This window comes from Carettochelys insculpta, chromosome 2, assembly GCF_033958435.1.
Source record: "Carettochelys insculpta isolate YL-2023 chromosome 2, ASM3395843v1, whole genome shotgun sequence".
Taxonomy (NCBI): Eukaryota; Metazoa; Chordata; order Testudines; family Carettochelyidae; genus Carettochelys; species Carettochelys insculpta.
In genome coordinates, this window is record NC_134138.1 from 245,886,404 (window position 1) to 245,905,031 (window position 18,628).

Here is an 18,628-nt window from a genome sequence, read left to right on the forward strand (position 1 = left end):
TAACACCTCTGTCGACAGAGATCTGCTGACAGAAAAATCGGTCTGGACGTTCCAGAGGGACTCTGTCGACCGACAGGGCTTCTGGGATGCTGGGCAGCCCTGTCTGCCGTGCTTTTAGTTGGCTGTTTTGCCCAGCCACTCGCTGGTGACAGAAGTTTTGTTGGAAGATATCTTTTGAAAAAAACTTCTGTTGACAAATCACTGTAATCTAGACAAAGCCTAACTCGGGGTCTGAAACTGAAATAGCAAGAATAGACATTTTTCCCCCAAATTTAGTTATAAAAATCATACTTCAAGAGCTGCAATACACGTGAACACAAGATAGTGCTTAATAAATGTCAAACTGTACTTTTGGTCACCCCTATTTTAAGAAAAGTGCACACACAATGATTTGTATCAGTTAGAAAATTGCTACCCCCATCTCCAGGCTTCACTGGCCTCAACTCCCAAATCTACTCCCCCATCCCCAAGCTTTACCTCCTATCCCCACGTTTAACCCCTTTCAGCCCCAAACCACATCCCAACCCCAGGTTTAACCTCTTCATCCCCCCACCCCACCCCACCCCTCCCAGGATTTATTTGCCTCAGCAAATGAACTCCATGTGCTGCCACTACTTACCTGATGCCTCCTTCTCTACACAGCTGTGCAGCTCCAGCAGGAGCAGGCTCAGCTACCGCTCTTCCCAGCTCTCCTGAAAGCTGACTTCCCCATGTGGAGCCCTGCCAGCTCCCTCCCCCCGCCCTCCACCACCACGGCTGACTGCTCAGCAGCTCTGGAGGCTGCCACCACCTAAACAAAAAAACCTAAATTCTGTTTTAACTGCAGGCATTGTTTAAGTGCCAACAGCCTTCAGAGCTGCAAGTGGCGACAGTGGAGGCAGCGCTTGGAGCCACAAGTGGCTCCTTAAAGAGCCACATGCAGCTCCAGAGCCAAAGGTTGCCAACCCCTGGCCTAACTGAAAAATAGCTCAATGATCTTTTCCTGAATTTAACCTCAGTGATTTTACTGAAACGCAAAACAGAATATCCTTCTAGCAAAATTACAATTGGTAGCCATGTGACAGCTCAAAGATGACATCTATAAGTTGCCAAAGTAACCCACAAGGATGTATTTCCATTACTCTTTAAGTTAACTCACAAGAAAAGATTACTGTTTTGAATCTTTCAAAGTAAGGTAGCTGAAAGTATGATGCAACCAGAAGAGATGATCTTTTGAGTTGTGCTACTGATAATGAAATCTTTAGAGAAGGAAAAATGGGGAGAATGCCGTCTTAAAACTCTGTAAAGCACCAGTTTGGAGTGAAATTTTCATCAGGAAGAAAATTTGAGAATCTGGGTAATAGAGCTGGATTATAAGAGACATCTATGTATAAGTATGAAAGGTTTGTCTTCCGCTATTATTGCATTTAAATTAGATGTTGGAGTAAGAATAGCATAAACAAAATCACAAATATGTTCTTTATATGTTAGTGTTCTAGCACAGAATGGGAAAACTAATAATGGAACTAAAGCACGCTGGGTGCGATGAAACAATTCATACATTGTACACATCTTATCAAAGGGAGTGCTAAAGGTGTTAGAGTAGAAGGCAGATGGAACAATACACGCAAAACTTTAACCCCCACTAACTTTTCTGAAGATACTCCTATTAAGCAGAATTATTAGCCTCTTTAAGGAAAAAATACTGTTATTGAGTATCACTGGATTTAAAAGTTAACATATTCACTTAGACTTAAACTGGTTCCCTAGAAAACATTTAGATTACAACCCTATTTTAACACTTATATCATTCAAAAAATGCTCGAAGAGTCATTCAGGAAACTGAGGTTTTATTCTATTTTTTTTTTTTGTAAAGAAAAGAGTGAAGGTCCTTCCACCTCTTTGCATCAGAAATGCTGGGAGTGTTATAGCCATAACACCCAAAGCAAATAAAGAGTGCTTCAGTACAGAAAATAACTACCTACGTCTGAGAAATGATAGACAAGAAAATGGCTGCTGCCATTAGGTTTTAAAGGCTTATGTGAACATAATATAGAGCCCCATGGAGCTCCAAGATGTATTACAGGCCTGTATTCAGGAAAGTTTCATACACCTTCGCTCCTACAGAAAAAAAAACAAAACATGGTCTTTGAAAAAAGTGCCAATTCAGCAGCCATATGATACCATACAAAAAGGGTTAATTCTGGGAAAAGCTCCAGATCTATGGGAAGAGAATTTTTTGGCGATAGATGCGTATTTCACAGTCAACTCTCAGGGAGCAGTAGCTTTTGAAAAAATGTGGCAGCTACAGCCATGTATGAAACTATCATTTTTAAAAAGAAATGTAACAGTAGGTAGATTACAAATATTAATACCTAGAGCCTCACTTAGCTTGCTAGAAAAGAAGTGGGTAAATGAAAGTGGATGTATTTTTTTCCCCAAGATGCCTACTTTCTAAATTGTTAGAAAATTAATCTCTAGCGTTATACACAATTGCTTCCAAGATGCTTCTAGCCATAGCTGTTTCAGGGAAACATTACAAAATAACATATTTAAGCTTGTGTAGCAGGGCTGAATGAGGAGTTATATAAGAACACTCACTGGGCCATCTACACTGTTTGACTCCATGGACATCACTTTGACTGTGAGATATTAAATCATATGTGTATTTTTATAAATACAGCTATGTTTCCAAGTGTGCTTGGTTAATAATTGTCATATCAGCTGAAAGTTAAGGATTATTATAAAACACTTTCTCTTAAGAAAAGGAAATATCAACACACAATTGTGCTTCTGTCCTTTACAATGCCAGAGTAAACAAAAAAAGATTTTTGACTGCATGAAGTATAGTTAAACTCTGATAGGATATGTCAAATCCTCACTCGTAGTAGCATTTCTCTTCTAGCTGAAGCTAGTTCAGCATCTATCCAGCCCAGAATTTGCTCTAAAATTCAATGCAACTCTAAAATACCAGTTTATAGATATTTTAACAACATTCTAGCTCAGTTTTCAGAAGAGTCAATTATTTCCAATTCATTATGTTGATGTACTAATTGCTGAATACCATGGTGAGTGCCACGGCTCCAGGAGGAGTAAGATGTATAGCTGAGTAATTTTCAAGGGCAAGGGGCTGAAGGGGCACAGAACACCACCCAGAACTGCACCTAGCTTCATTCCTGTTTTCAGGGAAGCTGATTCCTCTCTGGTCAATCACACAGCCTCTGCCAGTCTTTGCTAGGCTTCCTCTCCCCTACACCAGTGCCCCCCAAAAGCCTCTGATTCACCTCTTTTTCATCCACTCAGCAGAATATCTCCTTTTCAGAGATATGTACGCATCAGTATTATTTTTGTATAATTACCTTGTTTTCAATGTTGGGACAGTTTAGTATTTCTTTGTCCACTTAAATTAATTTGTGCTTATACTCCTAATTCTTTAAAGTGCCCCTGAAAATCCCACGAGCTATTTAAAAAAAAATTGTATTTAGGGAATGCACTCTTGTAGCTTATTTAGAAGACTTAATAAATATTTTCTTGGCAACATTTTGCCCGGCCTTTCTCTGGAGGCAATTAACTGTCAAATTAACCTAGCTCCAAAATTAAGTGGTCTGCATGAGAGAATAACTTTTGACTGCTGCTGTCTGTTAGAGAATGATAAGAATGTGTAAAAACAATTTAATCTGCGTGCATATGAACAGGCACCTGAAGCCTACTGCGAGGAGGCAGAACTGAGGTTGCAAGTAAAACCTCAATATTATCACTTCATGACTGTTTAGTGCTGAACAATGCAACCTTACTATTCTCCATACAGGTTGAGCCTCTCTAGTCCAGCTCCCTGGGGATCTGACCAGTGTTGAATCAGAGAATTTTCTGAACCATGGGAAGTCAATATTGTCTAGCAGCATTACCAACACTTGCGCTTTTGACTAGGCTCTTAGAAGGCATATAGGGTTAAATTAAAGCTAAATAACAGCACAGCACCAAAACCTATGCTGTGTACATTGAAGTCCACAGGATGGATCACTTCTCTCATCTGGGAGGAAGTTCATACATAAAACCATCTTCCAATCCTTATGAGAAGTGCATCTGATATGTGATAAAAATTTCTAATGTCTATTCACCTCTCATAAAACTTTTACTGATTCACTACATATTTACCATATTTTACACTACACAGATTTTTTTTTGCACGTGTAAATTCCTTTTTCCTCCTTTGCCTCAGGTTTTTAAATTCTAAAACACAAACCAATGATATTAAACATAGGGTATAATTTTTCAATGGCTCTCAGCTAAATCTGATAAAATACAATACTCCCAAAAAAAAACCTCAAAAGTTCTTCTCAATGAGGTCTATTTCTGGGCTAGGTTTTAGCTTTCTCCCCAAGCAAGTTTGACACAAGATGGAATTCTATAGTTACTAAAACAAAACAAAGAAAATCTCTCACTTGTTTTTTAAAAAGCAGGTCAAACATTTTTGCTCAAAATGCCACAATAAATAATTAGATCATTATAGGACCAATCTAGGAAATCACCGTCTGGAAGAGCTGATAAATTTTCAGTGACTAAAAACAAGGATTAGAGTGCACATATGTTCTTAGTTTTCTACTTTAAAAAAAAATCTGTATAGAAAGTAATTCACTGGGTTTCTCTTGCTTTAGTTATGCCTTCTTTTCCATACTTAACCAAGGTTTATTACTCTTGCTTTGTTTTCTGTATCTTTCTTCTTTCCCTCCACCCCATAGTCTAAGTTCCCCAAAAACCGTGTGGCCATGCAGCAACCTATTTAAGGATTGCACATGTAGGGAACCCAGCCTGAGACTGCCAATATCTAATTGAATAGGTTCAAATGATAAGTCTCATGATGACAGTCTGTGAGATAAAAAATAAAATAAAATATAAATACTATGAGATGTGTATCTCAATGAACAGGAAGGAACCTTGGGAGGTCATCAAGTCCAGTTCCCTGCCCTCTTAGCAGGGCCAAGCACCAATCACTTTTTTTTTTTTTAAATTTACTTGCCCCAGATTCCTAAATGGTCCCCTCAAGGACTGAACCCACAAACATGGGTTTAGTAGGCCAATACTCAAACAACTGAGCTATCCCTCCTGCCTTTTGTTAGGGACCTACAAAGTCAATGCTGCATATCAAGAATGTCAGGGTTGGGGATACAAGAGAAAGAAAGACAGGGACTTGACATTTGAGCTATGCTGATACATTTGAAAAAAGCCTCACTCAGCTCTTCTACACTGCCTAAAGAGGTTTAAGAGATCACTGTAAAGACAGGGGGAGTAACAGGGACTCTCAGATAATCACAGCTGGCTTACAGAGAGAACAAACTAAACTAAAAAAAATTACATACTCAACACTTGACAAGATTTTTTTTCCAGGCTGGGTTTTTATGCTACACAAAGAAAGTCACCTAAGAACCAAGATAACTTCCTACATTATTATAATCTATATTGAACTTGTTCCCAGTTGTGATTCTAGGCAACCTGTGTTCACACCCTATATAGTACTGCAATAGTAGCTGTACAAAATACGTCTGGAGAAGTCATACAAAAGTTAACACCACACTGGTTAGTAATATTGCAAAATGCATGTGTTAATTTTAAATGAGGAATTATGAATTCTCTCTGCATGATGTTACTATAGCATGTTTATAGCAAGATGGCCAAAGGAAAGTGGGGTTACCTCTCTCTCTATATATTGACAATAAGACAAGTTATTAAGGTAAATTTGTAGCGGTCATCCTGCTCCTGAACTTGAGAGAGAAAATTAAGGTTGCTCATACAGCCCAGGAGACCTTTCTGATTCACAAGACAAAACACTCCCTTTGGGAATATAAAAACCAGAAAGACACTCCGCCTTTCTCTTTCGCTTTAAGAAAATCAACGGCCATGTCTACAGTTGGGCAAAACTTCAAAACGGTCATGCTAATGGCAAAATCGGAGAATACCAATGAGGTGCTGAAATGAATATTCAACACCTCATTAGCATGCTGCCAGCCGTGACACTTCGGAAGTGCCATGTTTCACTCGTGTGTTGCTCATCTAGAGGGGGGTCCTTTTCAAAAGGACCCTGCAAACATCAAAAGCCCCTTATTCCTAACTTCCTTAACTTCTGACCAAGAAAAATGAACATTAACTTCTATCTAAAGATTAAAACACACATTTAAAAAAAAATTAGAAAAAACACTCCTCTCAAATAGCAACAATTATGTTAAAAGTCATTACCATGGGACCGATTGTGTTAAACTAGCTAAAGACCTGCTGTTATTTCAATTTTAAAGCCTTTTGTTGTGGATGTTATATTATGCTATGAAGCATCGGCTGGTTTGAAAGTGAAATCTTAATGCATCGTTATATTTGACACATTTTGGAAAGAATTCATCAGCAAATGTAAAATGAAATCAAATGAACACAAATTATGGGAAATATTTAATGTTTAAGTTACCTAAAGCAGATATTTAAAAATAATTTGAATTCTGTGGAATGTGTCTATAGTGTGAATCGAATCATCCATTCTTTTTTATCTGAGTATCTCGGCCTGTCTTGCATCTCTTTATGAATGTCTACTTTTTATCCTATTTTAAGTTTAAGTTAACAGCTAAAATATTGATTTCACCTCTCCCTCATTTCCAACCTTTATGTATCACTGTGGCCACTGTCCTCGTTTTCCCATTCAGGACATCACTTGGGCATCATATGCTAATTCAGCGCATTTAAAAATCTTACCACAATTCCCACAAAACTTAACCACCCCAAATCCATATTTTTTTTTTCCTCAGTCTACAATGCCAAAACTCCCATTCATATCACTTAATCTTGTCTTCACTACTGAAGCCACTCCCACAAGCCTATTCAAAACACTACTGCTAAAATGATTTTATTGTCTTGTTGCTCTGACCAAATGAAGTACCCTTCAAACTTAGATTCACTTATTCTGTGACACCTACAAAATTTCTGCTTGCTGTCAATCGCTAAGCAAGTCTCTTTTGACCTTCTGCCTCTTCCTACTCCCTAGCTATACTGTCAATTAACACAAACTACAAAACAAAGTTGCTCTAATTCTTCACCAGGCTCTTTCATGTATATTTTATTAACCTCAGTTCCTGGGTGTTCAAATTATAAGCACTCAGACAGGGATCATCCCTCTGTTCAAAAATTCCCAACATAGTGGGCCTCAATCTGTTTGGATCCAGAATAAAAACATTTACAACTGTTTTTGCAAAAAAGATTTTGGAAAACTATTTGGTTTGGAAAATGAGTTACTGTATGTAAAGTACTCTTTGTAGCAAACTACAAGTTTGAGGAAAGATGCAAAGCACCAAACATACAGCAACTAACATGCCAAGGTATGTATTAGCAATTGTATATAATTTGAACAAGGAGAACAGTTTATCATGGAAATTTTCACTGTTTATTCAGCTGACTCTGGATCCCTTACGCAGTACAACATCATACTTCTCTGTGAAATGGTAACTTGACTTGGAACTGAATTCTGCATCCAGTGCAAAAAAAATTCACAATAGCTAGGCCGTTTTTTTAAATGCTTTCTTGAGGTCTAATCTTAAGAAACCTAAATTAAACCAACTCAGACAATCATAAATGTCTATCCTGTGCTTTCTAAAATCTCTCTTTAATATAACTTCGGTATTTTATTAAATAGTGGAAGAATGTTTTAGACTGAGGTATTTGTCTCTGGTCTAGCTACTGGTGCTTTCGTAGCCTGAGATTTCAAGAGCAAGTAGAAAGGAAGTTGAGTAACAGAAACATAAAAATAGTAACAGAGGAAGCCGTGCTAGTCTATACACTATCAAAACAAAAAGCAGTCAAGTAGCACCTTAAAGACTAACAAAATAGTTTATTAGGTGAGTTTTTGTGGGACAGACCCGCTATGGTCTGAAGAAGTGGGTCTGTCCCACGAAAGCTCACCTAATAAACTATTTTGCTAGTCTTTAAAGTGCTACTTGACTGTTTTTTGTTTTGATAGAAACATAAAAGTTGAAACCAACTGCTTCCTAATAGCAAAGGTTCAAACACTTAAAAGGTATTCAAAAAAGCAGCACACTTTGTTCAAAAATATATCCAGTAAACCAAAGATTTTTTTCCCCACACAGTATATCTTGTTTTCATTTTTCAGAAACACAACATACCAGTTGAAGGATATCTTCATCTTTAGGCATAACACTAAGTTCCAATATGCTATCACTGAAACACAAAAGAATATATTACTCACAATTTTGAAAAGGTGATTTTATGTTCTGTTAACCAGTGTCATTCTCCTTATGTTAAGGTATGGTCTACCTGCTTCCCCATGTCAGAACTTTTCAAACATTCACCATTCAGAAGTTAAAATATGCTTAGCCTTTCAAATAAGTATCTTCATTACAGATGAAATAAGGGTAATTTATCAGTACAATAGCATTAGAGCTGATATAACACCTATCTTATGTGACTTAATTATAGTTGATTAACGTATATTGCAAAAGTTAAATCCTGGTAACAGCACTGAAATGGAATGTCAATCAAAAATGAAAAAGCAAATGGGCAACCTTAAAGGCATTAGGGAAAAAATGCCATGCACCTTGTTTTGGAAAATGGAGAAACCCCATATTTCACCATTGTCAAAAGAAAAATGTGTCCCCACAGAAGGCAGAGAGCATCTCTCTCTCTCTGATCTTCTGATCCAGAGCAAAAAAGATTCTGTCTAAGTTTCAACAAAAGTCAGAAATCAGTAGAATAAAATTTATTTTCCAAGAAAACAAAGTTTCATTCTTGAAGGCATAACTCATGCTTATTCTTTACATATGAAAGATTCTTCTGTTCTGTATGTCATTCATCCACTTACTACTTACTACAAATGAAAGAGTAGGATTTCAAAATAGGATAATTTGGGAAATTAAATGTCTAAAGCTTGTTTCCTAAAATACACATTTGAAATATACAGTACACTATGCCAAATGGTACAGTTTCTTTAACATCAAAAATTATCTTTTTCATTACAGAAGCAAATGAATGTAAATTGAAAGAGAATGTGTGTAAATTACCACAAAAATAATTCTCTGAAGACTTTACAACGCATTATAAGCGCATTTCCCATTTTACCTAACATAAGCAGTTAAGTTATAAACTAATCTTTAAAAACAACAGTGTTACAATAATATTCTGTGGTAGCATTTGAAGAGGACTCCCCCAACTCTGTAGTAACAGTTGGAAAAGGAGGATGGAAAAAAATGTACTGTAGCTTTACATTATTGCACCTGAAAAAAATTACAGGTCTCAGTACTGGAGCTGACCTTAGGACTCATGCAGAGTCCCATGAGGCAACTTATGTAAGGGCTCGCCTCTGCAGATCCAACTACAACCTCTGGACCTTAGACTCTACATCAGAAAGCCACATAGCTGATAATGCAGAGTTCCCATCCAGAACAGGACTTCTTGCATACAGCAGAATATCAAACCACTCTCCAAACTCTTGCCAACCAATATTTCATGCTCATTTCTCTCACCTGTTTCACGGAATTTTTCTTCCATTCAAATTAAACTTAAATACTAATTTCCAACAATTCACCAAAAGAAATCTAACATTTGTAAACGAAAATGATCACTTAGGAAACTTTACTCAAATAGTTAATCAAAATTTGACTTAATTTAGATAAGCCTCGTGACAGGGGATTTGAAAGCTCTCAGCCATCATCGTTTGTGAAATATACATGTAAGTCTCAAAATCTTCACGCCAGATACCAAGGTATGAAGGAAACCTTTAAGACGTTTTCTTCGTTTTTCTAACACTCATGACCACGTATGTAAGATTTCTTTTCTAATGCTGACTGGGACACCGCACACACAGAAAGGAAGTGACAGTTTGAACAAAAGAGTAGGTACAACATTGTTAATTTTTAGAGATCTCTGTGGAAAGCACTGATCAAGCAAAAAGCCTCATATTTATGTCATATTTGCTGTTTAGAAGAATGACAAGAATAAACAACAGCATAGAAGAATTTTCCACAAGGTCTGAAAAGATTGTGACTGTTTATTTTACAAGGAAAACATAACCAGAGACATGGAAAAATTTGTAAAATAAGGAATAAAATAGAATAAGTAGATCAGGAGGTTCCATTCTCCACGTCTGATAATATGAGATTAAAAGGATATACGATGGAAATAGAAGATGGAACTTTCAATATTGATAAAGGAAATCATTCTTCCAATACTGCTAGACTATGGAACACATTGCTACAGAATGTAACTGAGGCCTAGAATTTAACAGAAGTCAAAGGATTAGAGACACAAGGTGTGGAAGTATCTTTTATTGGCCCAGCTTCTGTTGGTGAGAGAGAGAAGCTTCTGAGTTTACACAGAGCTATTCTTCCAAGCAGAGATACTACCGTACCGACCTTGTGTCTCTAATATCCTGGGATCAACATGACTATAAAAGCTCTGTATACAATAATATCCAGTGTTAGAAGAGTTGATCTTTAAAAAAAAAATTGTATCGGATATAAAACCTCATGCTTCATTGTTTAAATAAATCTCCAACTGTCAGGGATTGAAAGAGACCAGATTATTACACTATTTAGTTCATTTGGTGTAGGTCACTGTTAAAGACAAATACTACCTTATACAGAACATGGCTTTGCTCCTATATGGCAATTCTTGTGAGCACAATACTGGGTGTTTGTATATATACAAACTTGCACACCCACACAGGTTGACATGCACGTTTCAGAATCATGCAACACTCCTCCCCTCACAAGCAATAATGGACTAAATTGGCATTAATTTACAAATATCTTACCTGTTTTGAATTAAAGCAATCACTTGGGAGTATGTCTTCCCAATAACACTCTCTCCATTAACTTTTACAATTCTGTCACCTATGGGAAAGTTAAAGTGAGAAGTTAAACATATGATATATGTGTTTCTATTCCAGTTCTCTGGACTCCCACATTCATTTATAAAGGACTTTGCAGTATATTTCACAATAATCAGTATCACTAACATAATGAATTTAAGTTTAGCTTGCTTTAGGAACAAACTACAGCCATATTCTTTGCTACCTAAAAATATTTTTAATGTGTAGATATTGTGTGTGTTTAAAACATGAAAATTGAAAATTTGGCAGGAAAATTTTAGATGTGGTCCTTAATTTTATGCTCACAAATTACACCACTTAAACTACTCATCTGTTCATACAAATGTTCTTTTGAGCACACAAGTCGGCATAACCAATATAAGTGACTAGTATAAAAAGCTGGTCTCCAACATGATTTTTAAGGCATATTTCTCGATATTGAAATGTGGATATTTTTAATTTATAAGCCAAACTTTGTTTAGAAACTTCAGAAATTGGTAATTTTGGATTCAGAACACCTCAAGCAACAGGCGCTGAAATTTTCTTTTGTTCTACAATATAGGAGTGATAACAATAAGGCTGTGGCCACACTACCCCTCCTTTTGGAGGGGCTATGGTAAAGTGGCACTTCAGGATATGCTAATGAAGCACTCCATGAATATGCAGTGCCTCATTAGCATAATGGCAGCTGTGCGCTCTTTGAAACTGCCAGTTTCGAAATGCAGCTGCCCATGTAGCCGGGGGCCTTTTGAAAAGCCCCTTACTCCCATCTGGTTTTAGGAATAAAGGGGTTTCAAAATCAGGGGTCTGTAAGGCAATTTGTGAGGATTATGTTCCACACAAAGGTCTGACCTGTGATTTCCAAACCCAGAAATGCACCTAATGGTTCCTTTTTTACTGGCTTAGACAGTATGTATCGTTTTCAACACACAATAAGCAAACGATCCACACATTGGAGGTTTACAAATGCAAACAGTGCATTTGTATCTTTATTTCAACTGACTGTTTTCCTGAACTGGAAGTAGTAACTCAAGCAGTTTCCTGAAGATGAGCAAAAACAAGAAGCAACAAGAGAATCGGATACCAAACATCTTGACTACTTGGTAATCTGTATGACCAATGAGTAATCTTGGTTGGTTGAAGGACAAACTCCAGGCAAACGATGTAGGTCAGTGAATTCCCTATATAATTATACTGAAAGGTTGGATTTTTCTGAAACCACAGTTTAGTCTGGAAAGCTTGATTCATTCTCAAACTACAAGAAAATTTACAGATAAAATTATCTTCATTATTTAAGCCAAGAGCTATTTAAGAGTTTTAATCCTTATCTAAAAAATTCAACCATATTGCAGAGCTTCTTTCAAATATTCTCAGATCCTTCGCTCTGGTACTGAAAATGAGAGTTTATTGCCTTTTTAATCATACCTTCAAAGCGTGGCCACTTATTTAGTACGTCCTGTCACCTAAGAATACTGAGTAATTATGAATATGTTCAGATTGCCTCATATCACTTGTCTTCCTGTGGAGTTTTTACTTCTCTCCCTGATTTTCAAATCAGCTTTCAGACTAGGAACCAACAGAAGTCATGTGGTCTACTCAGAGCAAGAATCCAATGAATGAGGAAAAAAAAATTGCCAAGAAGTTTAAATAGCACTCAGGACAGAATCAGCATCAGAAATGGAGTGAATGAAGGAAGACAGATTTTTCTCCATTGCAGATAGCTCAGGGATTCATAACCTATGGGTCAGGACTCAAACACAGGTTGCAATTAGATTTGTTATGGGTCTGCCACAACCAGCAGCTCTCTCTATCAATACAGAAGCAATTACACATTACAAAGACAGCTTGTCCATCTTTGATATTCATAGCCATCCCAGGCAAACCACTCAACAGAATCTTGCAGTATTTTTGCCCCCATCCACTCTTCTCCCCCTCCAGCTCCACCCCCCATTCTATGTAGCTGATTTGGCAGTCTTCATTTTTTGTTTTTATCTCCCCCCGCAGCCCTTGAGTGTGACTCCCCCTGCAGCCCCTCCAGCCTCTGAGTGTGGGGTTTAAGCTGGGGTGGGGGAGTGGTTTGGGGATGAAGGTCTTTCCCCCACCACAACTCAGATCAACTATAATAAACAGTGTTATTTTATTACTATTAAACATATGTTCCGTTTTTCTATGAAATAACTACTATGATTATATAAACATGAGGTGGTGCAATTTTATATTCTTGCCTCAAGCACAAAATTAGCTAGTTACGGAACTGCTTCCCACACCCCCGCTTTTTGAATTGCCTTGGGTCACCACGTGTTCCTGAATTTCCCTGTCTGGAAAAGGTTGGGAACCACTGAGACAGACAGATGGAAAGAAGGGGTGCACTTACTGTGGGAAGATATAAGAAACAGGTGAAAGTTTTTCTTACAGGTATCCAATGTTTGTACTTGTGGTAATGTGAACCTAAGAAAAGTTAGTTCCACAAAATGAGACACAAAGTGGTTGTGTCTGAAGCTGAGCAATCTCCCTGGCTAACTATTCTCTGAGGGCTTTACAATGTGATTTTCAAGATACAATGCTAATCAGATGTTTCAGCCTAAACTTTTTAAACAGAAATAGTAACATGACCTAATTAAATATTATGAGTCTCAACATTCTCCTTAAAAGGACACTCAGGTCATTCTCACATTGCTTATAATTTATTCTTCCCCCCCAACTGACATTCTAAAATCTTTCTGCAAGACCAAAAATAAAATCTTTGCCGCATTATTTTATACTTTTGGGTCTGGTAAAAATGTACTTTCATCTTCATTTTGAGAAGTAGCATACTGCTTCAACATACATTGAATTGTATCAAGCCTAAGCATTTCTCCCTGTACACCATCATCAACTGATGTAATTGTTGCTCAGAAAATACTTGCTATTGTAAAACTATCGCAGAGTGAAGAGAAAAAAATATGATAAACTGCAGAGGCTGGAAAGTGAGTGCTGTGATTTTAAATTCCTAAATGCCCAAGAATTTCCCTCTCTCTTTTAAAACAAACAAAACAAAACAAAACAAAACAAAAACCCCCTACAAAATTACCATACTACAGACAATTAATATATGTACACTTTTTAAAAAAATCTCAGCAGCCAGGTCAGGAGTGTTCTCTAACTCACATATATTGCTTCTGTGTAGTACAGTATTTGCCAAGCATTAAAAATAAAAATGCACATTTATGTTGGTATCCATATACACAAACTGTAGTTCTGTAATTTGGCTGGTTCAGTGTGGCTAGTTGGCTTAAACAACAAATAAATTTTCACAATAATGTGGCTAGTTCATCTTAGAACTGGTGGAACACTTCAGGAATATAAAGCACAACCTTGCTGGTGTGGCTGCATCCAAACCAGAGTGCTTTGCCAGCACAGTACACTGGTATATGTAGGGGTAAAGTGCTCTTAATCCAGATCTATCCTTAGGTAATACACTTTAAATGGTGCTTTACAAATGGAGGCTCTCTCTGCTTCAAATAATTTATGGATTAAAACAGGCAAAACAAGCAAAATACATGGTAAGGAAGAGGGCCAAATGGGAATTGCTCATATTTATTTAACAGAGATTGGGAGTGTGAGGGCAAAGTATTAAGTGATCTGGGACCATCAATTTATGCACCTAACCAATGCAACCACATGTAAACTGCTAGCCATTGTCCTTCCTCTACCATTTCCTCTTATTTGTCACACTCACTTGTCTCATCTTATAGTAAATGATAAGATCTTCACATCTTCCTGTATGATTCTATAATAGCTATCACAATAGGCTCTAGTTTTGGATTTTGGGTCGGGGACATTAATGTAAATAATACAAAGACACCATGAAAAGTACAGGACAACCAACCATTCACAAAAAGGAGGGTGAGGGGACTATTAGAGCTGAAGAGTGGAAGGATTGCTTGAAGAGGTGAATTTGATGTTGGATGAAAGAGAGGACACTTTGGGGAGAAACCCGGTAACAATGCTCAATGTATGTATAAGTGGAGGGGCAGCATGAGTGACAGCGTAAAAGAAAGACTGGAAGCCAAGTAAAAAAGAAGCAGAGGACTGAAGAGCACAGACAGTGGGAGAGGAAACAACATAAAATTGGAGCCAAGATTAAGTGGGGAGCAAGATAATGTAACACTTTATAGGCAAGGAAAAGGCGCATGACTTTGTGGTGGGGAGAAAGGAAGCCCTTGAAAAAAATAAAAGGGGTGGAATTGAGTGGTCAGAATGGTAGGACCAAAACAAGACTATAGGAACCGAGTTATGAACAGTGCACAGAGAGAGAAGTGACAGTGAGTCCAAAAAGTACAGTAATCAAAATGAAAGACAATACTGCAGAAAAATTATAACTTTATTTATATAAAATTAAGACTATAAACAAACAGCACCTGTACATAATCCAGCTTCAAAAGCAGGTCCACCTTCTTTAACCTGTTTCACAAATATGGTATCCATTGGTTCCAGTTTGTTTCTTTGCTTCCCTAAAGAAAAGCATACATTTTGAAAGGTATTTTATTAAGCTGCATTAAGATGTTAAATTGTAAAAAACATTCTGAAAAAACTTAAACATGCCATATTTATCAACACATTAAATATTAGGATCCAAATTATTTCATATTTCATTTGGCAGACATGGCATTAACATCTGTCCTATATGAAACAATTTGCTTTCTTTTGGCTAGATGAAAGATCTTTGAACTGTCTGCGTAAAACTGAAGCACATGAATATATTATAAAACAATTGACACTTTTCAGCCTTCCCCCGCTCCAACTCATCAGTATTCCAATCTCATACTACTGGACGTGGTGTTCAATAAGGGCCTTCTCTTTGTTTCCCAGATTTCCATCTGGTAGGTTTGTAAAACCACACTAAGTGAAATGGATCATCACAATTACAGTGCTGTAACTTGAAAAAATGGAAGTGTTTCTCCAGAAGAGGAGCTAACCTTTGAAGGCTTCCAAAAGAGCAAATTTCTGACTTTTTAACAAAAACTCAATGCTTTCCCCAGACAAACTGACCAAAGGTCTTTGAAAATTTGTTTTAGATGGAGGTTCGAAAAGCAACATGCATATAAAAGGTTAAACATAGTGATTCTATGTATAAAACTGTACATACACCACACATCATAGACTAAGTGAGACATGGGTTTGTTTAAGGGAGTATAAACTGATGAAATTTATAAGACTCCTCACAATGCACATTCACATACCTGAATACCCCATACTCCTTCCCTTCTAATGCGCCACTTTTGCATCTGGTCCTCCAAGTCTAACAGTCTAAGTAGCAATTGCTCTATTAAGTCCAGAAGAGTGTAGTAGGAAACAGTGACTAGCATTTATAAATTAAAATAAGGAAATATAATATATTGCCAGTTACATCTGTAAGTATGCAAGTGAGGGTCCACCTACGTCTAAACTGTAGCATATCAAGAGCATCAGAATGAAACAGTAAATTATATCACCTTAAACTTGCCTTGGAATTTGAACAACTATGTACTAACAAACAAGTCCTAATGGCTCAATTTTGCAAACTGCTGGGCACCCTGAACTCCCAGTGAAAAGCAGTTACACTTATAAGTGAAAGAACCACCATAAATTAAAACCTGAAATTGCCACGAAACATTCAAAAATTGGTTCTATTAAAGGAGATATGGTAGAACCTCAAAGATCTGAACACCAGAGTTACAGACTGATGGGTCAACCAGACACCATGTGAAACTAAAGTAACCAATTGGGCAGCAACGGAGACAAAAGAAAGGGGAAAAAAGGAGACACTGTACTGTGCCTGTATTTCATCTTAAAGAGACGGACATCTGGGCTGCCACTCCACATGGAAGGTAGCCATTTACAGCCAGCTCTGAGGTGAAGATGCTGGGGCTGCCAGCCCACAGTAGCCAGAGCCAATAGAGCAGGAATGACGTCTGCACAGCTTTCACCCCTCCTCTTCATCCCATGCTTCCCCCACTGGAAGAGGGACATGCTGATTTCACCCTTCCATCCCCCAGCCAACAGGGGAAGACACGCTGTTTTTACTCCCCACACCTCAGAAGGGGGAACGTGCTGTTTTGATACACATGCTCCCGGTTGGAGGATTTACAAGCATGCAAACTCATGCTGGGTTCAGAAAGTTCAGTTAATGCTGAAGTCTGGTCCAGAGTGTCAGGTGCTTGATCTGGAGCCTGCACCATGCTTTGTTCAGAGCCACAAACGTTTCAGAGTTATGGGCAACCTCTGTTGCCAAGCTGTACCCATTTAAATGTAAAGTGGTTGCGTCAGAAGTCCAGCAAACATTGTTGGAGTGCTTTATAATGTGATTTGCAAGCTGCAGCTTTCATTCTGAAGGCCTGGCATTTGCTACCTACTCTTTTAAATATAGATACTTAACATTGCTTAATCGTTTATAGCAATCAAAGGCACTCATTCAGGTTTGAACAAGCTCAGAATGCAAGGCTGAGACTGATTTGCTCAAGCTAAGGACATGAACAGAGTGTTGCAGCTGCTCAGAGAGGCCAGCACCTATACAGAATCAGCTCCCACACCACCAAAACTGCCATTTTCCTCCCTTACCACAAATTTAGTTTTGGGGGAGTTCTGCAATTGTTGCATGTGAAGCCATAGGTAAATTGTAGAATTCCTCCATGATTGAGAGGTTGCATAATCCTATAACTGAAAAAGCCAACAAATGCTGGACACAACGTATAGTCAAAGAAAATAGATAGATACTAACTACCAACACAGTACAACTCTGCCATGAAGCCACTACAAGCTCCATGCCAGTCCCAAGCCTGGATGAAGGAGGAGGGTTGGTCAGATGAGTGTCGATGTGCTGATTGTCAAACAACAATACGAATGAAATCTGATGCCAGTACAACTAAATTATAAAAGATGCCAGCTCAGCTGTTGCTCGGATAAACAAGGTTCACGATACCAATTACACAATTGGGGTTGGGTTGATAAATTGGCTACCAAAAGAAAATTACAGCTAACACTTATGCTATCCATTGGAACATGGAACGTCTGAACACTGCGGGCAACTGGAAAATTAGAGCCTCTTCAGAAGCAGATGGAAAGAAACTGATGCGATATACTTGGACTGGCAGAGATGCATTGGATGGCATCATGAGAGATATGCGGATGCAAAGTTATTTTTTCAGGAAACGAAATGAAGCATGAAGCAGGAGTTGGATTCTTCTTAGCTAAACAGCTAGAAGAGCATTATTAGGGTACAAACCAGTGAGTGAAAGAATGATAGTAGTGAGATTTGAAGCAAAACCATTCAACAGCTCAGTCATGCACCCATGTCGGACAGTACAAAGGAAGCGATTGGGATATTCTATAAGGACTTGACAAAGACGGTGGACGAGATACTGAGGAAAGATGTGTTGATCATCGGAGGAGATTGGAATGCAAAAGTTGGAACAGATAAAAAGGTTGGGAGAGAGTCATGGGAAGGTTTGGGTATGGAAAAAGAAATGAATGAGGTGAGAAACTACTAGAGTTTGCAACAGAGCATGAGATGGTGATCTGCAACACAAAATTCCAACAAAAGGACTTTAGGAAATGGACGTGCAATCAAAGGATGGGAAGCCCAACAACATGATAGATATGATTTTGATAAGAAGAAAATGGATAAGATCAGTACAACAGTACCAAACTTTCCAAGGATCAGATATAGACTGGGACCACGGTCTAATGATCGCAAACATCAAGATAAAACTCAAAAAAAAGTGTTAAGACACAGTTTAAGAAAAGAAGAGACATGGCACCAACCTATACAAAGCA

The 18,628-nt window shown here is 37.8% G+C and overlaps 1 protein-coding gene across 2 annotated transcripts in view; it reads right to left on the bottom strand.

The window, feature by feature from the left end:
- Window positions 1–18,628, bottom strand: part of ARHGAP21 (Rho GTPase activating protein 21) — a 201,294-nt gene that overhangs the window by 61,457 nt on the left and 121,209 nt on the right. For both annotated transcript variants that reach the window (XM_074984887.1, XM_074984886.1), the window contains exons 4-6: window positions 15,235–15,327; window positions 10,778–10,856; window positions 8,133–8,187 (exon numbers count right to left, since the gene is read on the bottom strand). In XM_074984887.1, the coding sequence (XP_074840988.1) occupies window positions 8,133–8,187; window positions 10,778–10,856; window positions 15,235–15,327 (227 nt within the window). The remainder of the gene's footprint in view (window positions 1–8,132; window positions 8,188–10,777; window positions 10,857–15,234; window positions 15,328–18,628) is intronic.